This window comes from Armigeres subalbatus, chromosome 3 (assembly GCF_024139115.2).
Source record: "Armigeres subalbatus isolate Guangzhou_Male chromosome 3, GZ_Asu_2, whole genome shotgun sequence".
NCBI lineage: Eukaryota > Metazoa > Arthropoda > Insecta > Diptera > Culicidae > Armigeres > Armigeres subalbatus.
Window position 1 is genome coordinate 309,662,293 of NC_085141.1, and position 9,987 is coordinate 309,672,279.

Consider the following 9,987-nt stretch of genomic DNA (forward strand, 5'->3'; position numbering starts at 1 on the left):
TGATCAACCTGCTTTGCGATGTATCTTCCAACTAACGGCCGAAATTTCAAGCGAAAACATCGTCGTTCTTCCTTCGATTTCATATGCAACTTTATGAACTGTTGATAACTGTCATTTTCAGGTCGGAAGTACGCCAGTCAATGATGACGACTTTGGCAGAAGCGATAGGAGAACTTCAACTGAAACTTCTTGGCGTAATGCCTAGGTTTGAAGTAGTTCCGGAACCGAGAATGACTTCTGAGGACTCCATGTTTTTAGATCAGCGGCTAAAATTCGCTGCATTGCAACAGTAAGTGAGTAGCTCCGACCGCATACTATGCATCGTCCTCTTCCATTTGGGCTGTGCTGTTCTTGATGGAGATTTTTATTTTGGTTTCACCAAATTGTTGCCACTGGAGAGTGTTTTTGATGCTACTACTTTCCTTGAAAAATGCTCCAGCAGACAAATGCGACGTTGAAGATAATAATCACAGTTGTCACTAGTGATAGGAAGAAGATCGATCAAACTCTAACTCTACCTTTCTACCTCAGGGAAATCCGCCTTGTCATGGATCAACGACAAAAAGAGATCCCAGAAACTAAACGACACTTCAACGGTCGCGCCAAAAGTTTGGAGCTTGATCTGCGGTAACCGAGCTCAGTCGCAGTAGCCTGGTTCAAGTCTAGTGGCTCTTCATGGTATACAGAATCGATTCTGATTAATCAAGGTAGACTCGTAAAGAAAATGACAGTTCAAAAGTGACGTGATTGCTATCGCAGTATGAACAAGTGCAAGTGAGTGCAAAAGAAGGCCAAACTAAATCGTAGAGCTTTGGCTTGCTTCGTCAAAAGCAGCGATAGCAGTACCGCCAATAGTTAATAGTGAAAATTGATGTTTACAACGTGTCGATAGTGCTTTGTTTTGATAAGTCGTGGTGGCTCATATTTTAGTTTGACCTGCAGCCAATTTCCGAAGGTTCAAGAAAAAATTAAAAAAAAATCTTTTTAAAAAGAGATTTACAAACTATCTCTAAAAATGTCTTTTCCTAATACCGCATTCCGATAGACTTAAGAGAAAGAAAATAAACTAAAATGTCTTGCGAAGAAAAATATAAGTTCACATTTTTTTGACAACTATTTGCATACTGATTGTTCAAAACATCCTCACATCGGAAATGAAGCTTGCTTTTGCTTATTGTTTAGCTCAGCTTTAGCTTAGCTTTAGTTTAGCTTTAGCTTAGCTTTAGCTTAGCTTTAGGTTAGCTTTAGCTTAGCTAGCTTTAGCTGTTTTAGCCCCTTAGCTTTAGCTTAGCTTTAGCTTTTATTAGCTTTAGCTAGCTTAGCTTAGCTTTCAAGCTTTTAGTTGCTGTTTAGCTAGTTCCCTTTAGCTGTTAGCTTAGTTTTAGCTTAGCTTTTAGTTTAGCTTTAGCTTATTCCTTAGCTTAGCTTTTAGCTTAGCTTTTAGCTTTAGCTTAGTTTAGCTTAGTTTAGCTTAGCTTTTAGCTTAGCTTAGCTTAGCTTCACCAGTCCCCAGCCTCAGCCCTGTTCAGTTCCCACTGCCCACTCCAGCCCAGCCCAGCTCCCACCAGCCTCCCTGTTCACTCCACCATCTCTGTTCAGCCCCAGTTCCACCCCAGCCCAGCCCTCTGTTCACCCCACCCCTGTTCCAGTTCTGTTCCCCCACCCCACCCCAGTCTGTTCCCACCTGTTCCACCCCACCCTGTTCACCCCACCTGTTCCACCCCACCCCCACCCACCCCAGCCCCCTGTTCCCCACTCCCTGTTCCTGTTCAGCCCCAGTTCCTGTCTGTTCAGCTCCACTGTTCCCAGCTCCACCCCAGTTCAGGCTCCCTGTTCCCACTGTTCCCAGCCCCACCCCACCCCCAGGTTCCCACCTGTCTCCCACTGTTCCTGTTCAGCCCCTGTTCCCAGCCCCACCAGTTCCACCCCAGCCTCCCACCTCAGCTCCCTGTTCCACCCCACCTCAGTCTCCCCACCAGTTCTGTTCACCCCCAGTTCCCACCTCACCACCCCACTCCCACCCCTGTTCCCCACCAGTTCCCAGCTCCACCCCTGTTCCAGCCCTCCCAGTTCCGTCTCCCCAGCCTCAGCCCCATGTTCCTCACTCCCACTCCACCCCTGTTCCCGCCCCACTCCCAGCTCAGCTCCCACCACCTCACTCACTCCCAGCCTCCCAGCCCTGTCACCTCACTCCAGCCTCCCAGCTCCCACCTCAGCCTAGTCCCAGCCTGTTCCACCAGCCCCAGCTGTTCCAGGCCCCCACCAGCTGCACCTGTTCCCACCCCACCTCCCACCCCACCTGCCTGTTCTGTTCCCACCTGTTCCCCACTGTTCCAGTTCCTGAGCTCCCACCCCTGTTCGTTCCCACCACTCCCAGCCCACCCCTGTTCCCAAATTCCTGTTCCTGTTCCTGTTCCTGTTCCTGTTCCTGTTCCTGTTCCTGTTCCTGTTCCTGTCCCCTGTTCTGTTCACCACCTGTTCACCATCCTGTTCCCAGCCCCACCCTGTCTGTTCCTCAGTCCCCACCAGTTCCCCATCTCCCTGTTCCCACCCCTGTTCCCTGTTCCCAGCCCCACCCCACCCACCTGCACCCTGTTCCTGTCTCCCACCTGTTCACCCCACCCGTCTCCACTGTTCACCTGCCCCACCCAGCTCCCACCTGGTTACCCTGTTCCCACCCCCAGCTCCTCCTGTTCCCAGCCCACCCAGCTCCCACCCCTGTCTCCACCCCAGCCCCACTGTTCCACCCTGTTCAGCCCCACCCAGCTCCCCAGCCTCCACCAGCCCAGCCTCCCCCAGCCACCAGCCTCCTGTTCACCCACCCCACTCCAGCCTCACTCAGCCTGTTCCACACTGTTCCCAGCCCCAGCCTGTTCCCACCCCACTCACCCCAGCCTGTTCAGCCCCACCAGCCTCCACTGTTCACCACCTGTCATCACCTGTTCAGTTCCTGTTCCTGCCCCAGCCTCAACTCCCACCAGCCCCCACTCCACCTGTTCCTGTTCCACCTGTCTCACCTGTTCCCCCCCAGCCCAGTCTCACTCAGCCTGTTCCACTGTTCAGCCCACCTGTTCCCACCCCACTCCAGCTCCCACCAGCCCCACCCTGTCTGTTCCTGTTCCTGTCTCCACCAGCACCCTGTCTGTTCCCACCCCATCTGTTCCTGTTCACACACCCTGTCTGCAACTCCACCTGTTCCCCAGTTCCCAGTTCACCCTCTGTTCCACCCCTGTTCTCACCCCTGTTCCACCCCAGCTCCAAACCCCTGTTCCTGTTCCTCAGTTCCCACTCCCACTCAGTTCCTGTTCCCCACCAGCCCCACCTGCACCCCCTGTTCCCAGCCCCAGTCTCAACTGTTCAGCTCCCTGTTCCTGTTCCCCACTCCCACTCCCCTCACTCCCACCTCAGCACTGCCCTAGTTTCCCAGTTCCACCTCACCTCACCCAGCTCACCTCACTGTTTAAATAGCCTCCTGAACTCCCCACCAGTTTTTGCTTTAGCCTTCCAGCCCCACCACCCCAGCCTCACCTTTTAGCTAGCGCCTCCCTAGCTAGCTTTCTTAGCTTAGCCTCACAGCCCTAGCTTTTAGCTTTAGCTTTTAGCTAGCTTTTAGCTTAGCTTTAGCTTAGCTTTTAGCTTAGCTTTAGCTATCCTTAGCTTAGCTTTTAGCTAGTTTAGCTTAGCTTTAGCTTAGCTTTAGCTTAGCTTTTTAGCTTTTAGCTTAGCTTTTAGCTTTTTAGCTTTTAGCTTACGCTTTTAGCTATTTTGGCTTTAGCTTAGCTTTAGCTTAGCTTTAGCTTAGCTTTAGCTTAGCTTTAGCTTACCTTTTTTTGACCAGAATTCGGCTGCTGGTTCATCCAAAATGTTTTCGCTTGGAAGTATTATATACTGATATTTAATAACCACCCGCGGAGGACAGTAGAATAAGGTGACCGAAACCCCACCAAAACAAACAGTAGAATAAGGGTTTTCGGAGCGTTGTTGAAATACGTGTTAACACTTGGAGGTTTACGATCAAAAGAGGCCGACAAACGCCGGACCGTTTATTAGGTAGGGTATCGGTAGCATCCTTCTGCCATAAACATTAGTTTATAGCAGCTGCACTGAATGTGCAGTTTAGTCAAATTTAGATACAAATCAATCCTTCCTTCTTTAAGGTGGTTATACAACGAAGCCACAAATCGGCCATCTTGGAAACCACGTGCTTTTTCTTGTGATTTTTCAAGAGCACGAATTGAGAGAACCACAACACACATGGGCATGAAACATCCGTAGATCGTTTGCTTACTTATGGTAAACAATCGACTTTAATTTCAGCATTGTACGAAAATTATTACGCTAGATTTGAACTTTTGATAATAGGAGTACAAACCGTGTGGTGAATTTGAAATTCACCACTTGGCTTGATTGTATAATCACCTTAAGATTATTGTTTACAATTTGAATTTGAAGGAATTATTTTCTCATATTTACAAAACTTGTTTAATTACCTTTACTATTGAAAATATTCGAAATTACTTCTGTAATAGTTTTTGTACTTTGTTCTCGAACGCCATGGCAGGCCATCGAGCGCCAAACTAATTACGTCTCTCAATGTTCGATGCGGCTTGACCAATCGTGATTCGATACCGGGTAATTCGCACTCCAGGAAACCCCAGAAAGATTCTTCGTACGGCTCGACTTCTTGGATCGTTTCTTGCAGTGATGGTGGAGATGGACCAGGGTTATCGACAGTACGATCGACATGCATCACCATCCTTCGCCGCACACGGCCGCCCGCAGCATTTGTGATCTTAACTTGACTTCGGTGCGCCGTCATATTGTCATATTGTTTTCAAAATTTATTGAAAATAGTCCAATTAGATCCTCCAGTTTTGCCTTTAGGTATTTTGGGTCAAGTAGAAACAGTCTCACTAAATCTTTAACTATACGAACAAGTCTCTTTCCTTTGCCATTCATAGCGGGATTATATGGAGGACTGTCCGAAACCCATATTCCTTGCCTCTCAAAAAAATTCTTGAAGTCATGAGGATTTAATAGAGGACCATTACCTGACATTCTGTCTGGAAACCCAAATTCAGCCAAATATGCTAACAGTAGTTTCATCAATTTTTCACATTCATTTCTATTTTTCATCCAATCAACTTCCATCCAATTCGGAAAGCCATCAAAGTTCAATAAATGAACGTGATGTTTTTAGTAGAAAAACCCTTGGTGTATTCTACCAAAATGTGTTGTGGTAGTAGTCCATTTCGAGATAATCATCTGTTTTGGTTGCTCTGCCATAGTGGCAGAAGCATCACAAGCACTAAGGGGTCGTACACTTATTACGTAAGCAATTTTTCCGGGTTTTTCGACCCCCCCTCCCCCCATGTGAGATTTTTTTCATACAAATGATTTTTTTATTTATATGGAGCGTAAGATATTGACCGAACCCCCCTCCCCCCATAAGTGCTTACGTAATATGTGTACGGCCCCTAACATACTTTTCTGATTCAACAACTGACTGCTCCATTGGGAATCACAAACAAATTTCGGCACTATTATCCCTTAATGCATTGGGAACGTCAATAACTTTCCTATAGATAGGTGTGTCAAATTTCAAAACCATTTCGGCTTCATTACCTTCAATAGGAGTCGAAAAATCTTTAATGAAAGCATTAGACAACTTTGTCTTCACATATTTCATCAAGCTGTAATCACGTTCAGTTATGTTGTTGTCAACTACTTGTTTATTGAAACTATTTCGCCAGTTAGGAAAGAAAACATCCAACCAGGTTCTCCCAAATAAAGGAATAAAATCATGATCACTATCTAATACAATAAGTTTCAAATTTGCCTTTATATTCCGCAAAATAACCGAAACTATAACTTCTCCAGCAATTTTCAAACTGGAACCGTTGACCATTATCAAACTATTGGAACTTTTTTCAAGTGGAACATCGAATTTTGCCAAAAATAGCTTCTTATCAATCACGGAAACGTCGGAGCCACTATCAATCTCCATCTGCATATTGATGCCTTGAATATCCAGTTCTAGTAAACATGGATGACTTTTGTTAATGGAGGAATCATGCATGTACTGTAATTCACCTGGATCCAAATCATCACTCTTGTCTTCCCAACAACTCATCATATTCGACAAATTATCGTCATTTTTCGCACAGGGTTTTTCAAAGTTGATGTTGTTGATCGGACCCCTCTCGAATTGTTCCAGCTTCGGGCACCTCCTGCGAACATGTCCTCGAACTCCACAATAGTAGCACACTCGGCGGTCGATTACTAGTTGCTCTTCGCCTTTCAGTTCCACCGGATGAACCACTGCATACTGTTTTCGCTGTTCCTGGAGTCGCATTTGCCTGGCCCGTGCTGTCTGCAAACGAGGATTCACACGATTATTGTACCTATTGTAGGGTTTTGTGTTGCGCTCGTCATCACCTGAAAAATGTCTATAGCCTGCTCGGCTCTTCACTGGACCATGCCCTTGATTTGAATCTGTCATACGTTGAAAAAGGTTACCACAACTTCCAAAAATAGAAGCGATTTGTTCAAAAGAATTGTCTTGTGTTAATGTTTTTGCATTAGAAGCAGCTAACTCCCATTTAGATATCATTTTCTCGACTTGAGCTAGATTCAATTTGTCCCCATATTCCGCTAATAACTTTTGTATCAAGGCGTCATCCGACAAGCCAATGAGAATTCGATCAAGTATGCGATCCTGTTTATCACGTTTAAAGTTACAATACTCAGCTTGGAGTTTAAGCGAAAAAAGAAAATCACTGGCTGTTTCACCAGGTTGCTGTACTGGGACAGGGACCCAAATTTGAAACGTTGGATTAAGGCTGAATCCATTTTGTCCAGCTTTTGCTTCAGCTTTTCGATCAACTCGTCAAAAGGTGCTGCATCAAGCAATTGGTCATTAAAATACAAGCTCTGAGCTACTTCGAATAGAAAATCATCTCCTAGGAGAAACATTTGATCTTTCCTGTCCGCTTCCACTACTTTATTAACGCGAAAATGATATCCTAGTCGCTTGAACCAGGACGCAAACGTTTGCCCTTTGCGGTACGGATCAATATTCGGAGCTACATAAGATATTGTTTCTATTAAAATAATTTCAATGCCCACAATAAAATCAATTATACACTCAATAATTGTTGCGCCGAAAAACAAATCAGTTTAAATATTCCAATCTGTTATAAAAACTTTACGCAAATTTAAAATCAACTTGACAAAAAGGGACCTCCGCTTATTATGCGGTAAACGGCCTATTGTTCCGTATCAACACACAATGCACTTTTTCGTGAACCAAACAATTCACACATTAAAATATCAGTTGTGAGTACCACAAAAGCAATTTTGAAACAATGATCAATCAATGAAGGAACAAAAAAAACACTTACCAGTTATAAATTAACTTGTTACCAAAGCGTTGCAACGCTACTAGACATTTCGATGGTTGTACTCCAAAAATGAAAAGGAATTGTCTGGCCAACCGGCTGCTCGTCGCCGATATCGTCGTCGTATTCGTCGTAATCGTTACGGCCAGTCAGCAACAATCCGGCACCAATAGAAGCGAATCCTCACGGATCTCGAGACGGAAACACAATTGTCTACTGAAAACAGATTTCAATATCCGCCAGCGAAACCGCACAAAATGGCTAAACAGCTGCTAAAATTTTCCTTCACCGTACCGACGGATCTCTAAACCTTCGTTAAATATAAAGAAAAAGTCTCGTTAATAAAACTTAAAACACTTTTCCTCTCGTAAAATCACTTTTTTTTTACTCCACTGAACACAAAATGGCGTTACGGTACAGCGAACAAAACATACCGTCTCAGCCGCCGAAGCTCGTTATCAAAATCACCAGTTAATAAAATTGGAAAATAAAATCAATTTAATATAAGAAAAAATATCTTCCTCAAATTTTTTTTACGTGTAATTATTTTGTTTTTCGATCCTCGTTTCGATCAATGAAAGTAAAGATCACTGCCTCAAAATGGCTTTTATTGAGCACAATCGTGCTAACACATTTCTTTTCAACCTTCTCTTGCCTGTACCGCTACTCCGGACAGTCCCCGTCGGGGAAAATTCCGATTTCTTTTCACAGGCCTTTCGCTGCCACTACAGCAGAATCCGCACCTCCGCCCGAGGCAATTTTATTCTTTGCTGCTCCTGCAGGTATCGCGCCACCGCCGCGCCGGGGGCAAAACTGCTCACTCCAAACGAAGGCAAAGTTGTTCAACACGGGCAAAAGGCACTCGATTTTATGCACGCGCACTTTATCTAAGTTTTCACTTACTTTTTCCTCGCCGCCAAATATTATATACTGATAAGTATTAATCACCCGCGGAGGACAGTAGAATAAGGGCCGATGTCCACGTAGCGGTTTTGAATTTGCGTGCACGCAGCGTCAACGCAATTGCGGTAGGAAGTACCCAACATTAAATAGAATCATGCACACGCACTTGCGTTAACGCGGCGTCGACACGCGTCTCATTTGCGGCGAGAGTTACCGCAAAGTCACCGCAATTCCCCACAGGAACGCAGCGTGCACGCGAGTATTTTTTTGACATTTCTCTATTCTGTTTCTTTCCAACAAGATTTCTAATGGGAAAATCTGTGATGTGAAATAATGTGTCAGAGCGAAATCAAAACAAACAAAAATACTTCGCAAATCAGTTCATTTTGGTTTCGCAAATTAATTTGCAAATTGCAACACTTTTCAAATCTAGCTTCTTTGAATAATAGCAATTGTAAATAGTTCGGAGCGGTAAGTGTTTCTTTCGTTCCTGCGTTAGTACCAGTCGCGGTCAAAACACCTTTGGAAAGAACTGACAAGCAACCATCCCATGCTGGTGGATAGAGTCAAAATCAACGCAAGTATGTGCAGGATAGTGTTGTGAATCAATTGATTTCCGAACAGACGGTGATGTGGCAGTTTTGGGTTGAGTGACAAGCAGGCAAAATTCAACCAACAAAGTGCATTCCGCGGGACCCTGTATATACACCAAGGAAGGCGATACCAGGTCCGCCATGGGCAGAATTATTAAATATAGGTTCGATACCGAGGTTCCTATATCTTGGCTTTTCTATTGCTGATACCTATATGTTCATGTTTTTAGGAATGTCAACGGAAGGATGTCGTCAAATAATGTGAATTGCAATTGCAAGAAGAAACGAGATCAGATAAGCTACAGTAAGACTCTGGGACTAATGCGTTTCTTCTAGTGTTGTGGGCAACGCTACTGCGATCGGTCCGTGTTGCAGTGAAGTGAAAATTCCAATGATACCTAATAACGATTCGTTTGGCATTAAGATAGCACTTCTTTGGAAGAACAACGACAAACGTAGCAACACGCCAGCAATCGCTTGTGATGCTTTCGGAGGAGGATTTTGAGCACCTTATTTGTAGGAGCGACTGCAGTATCTGACCAAAATGTTTAATGACTTTTTATTCCGGAACAAATGATTCGCCGATAAATGGAACTAATAAAAATCGTACCCCAAACGCAACAGATGCTCAATTCAAGACAAGAACAACAACTATTATTCAAGATTAATCTCCTCCTATGAAGTATGTAATAAATTTAAGTTGGAAATAAAGAATGAGCAGCATTATGAAATCGTAATAATATTCATCTATTATGATTGTAGAAAAGATATTGGGATCAAGCAAAGCGATGTCAAATATCTGTCTCTCTGTATTGAAAACGTGTTTATTCAACCAATCGAATTGTGCGGCACGATTTCAATTTCACAGCTCTACAATTAATTTCGAAAGTTCAAACTTTTCGTTTTAGAAGTAATGGGTGACTTTTAAATCTATAGTGAGTTAATTTGTCTACTCTACTAACACGCATTAATTGAACTTTTTATTTTGGAATAATACTGAGTTACATTCACTAGTCTGTCATCACGACTTCCCGAGTTCCGAATTCTAAGTTGGTGCTACGCCGACAATATGTGAATGGAGAACTCGATTC

General features: G+C 44.2%; 1 protein-coding gene and 1 long non-coding RNA gene across 4 annotated transcripts; both read left to right on the top strand.

The window, feature by feature from the left end:
- The first annotated feature begins 230 nt into the window (after window positions 1-230).
- Window positions 231-3,535, top strand: LOC134222640 (uncharacterized). Its single transcript, XM_062701798.1, has 3 exons — window positions 231-289; window positions 1,650-2,356; window positions 2,571-3,535. The coding sequence occupies exons 1-3, from the start codon at window positions 231-233 to the stop codon at window positions 3,533-3,535; spliced, it is 1,731 nt and encodes a 576-aa protein (XP_062557782.1).
- Window positions 3,536-8,414: 4,879 nt separating this feature from the next.
- Window positions 8,415-9,517, top strand: LOC134220722 (uncharacterized). Of its 3 annotated transcripts, none has more exons than XR_009982025.1 (3): window positions 8,474-9,060; window positions 9,127-9,258; window positions 9,321-9,517. It is a non-coding gene; the product is annotated as an uncharacterized LOC134220722 (long non-coding RNA). The 3 variants fall into 3 exon arrangements; XR_009982024.1 differs by having other exon boundaries at window positions 8,483-8,884; window positions 8,928-9,060; window positions 9,127-9,517; XR_009982023.1 differs by having other exon boundaries at window positions 8,415-9,060; window positions 9,127-9,517.
- Window positions 9,518-9,987: the final 470 nt, after the last annotated feature.

What these genes read in the sequence shown, in the direction of transcription:
- LOC134222640 (XM_062701798.1), top strand. Translation starts at nt 231, where the DNA reads ATGACTTCTGAGGACTCCATGTTTTTAGATCAGCGGCTAAAATTCGCT. An exon ending in AAATTCGCTGCATTGCAACA is followed by an intron (nt 290 to 1,649) that starts GTAAGTGAGTAG and finishes CCCCTGTTCCAG; the next exon opens with TTCTGTTCCCCCACCCCACC. An exon ending in GTTCCTGAGCTCCCACCCCT is followed by an intron (nt 2,357 to 2,570) that starts GTTCGTTCCCAC and finishes CCCTGTTCCCAG; the next exon opens with CCCCACCCCACCCACCTGCA.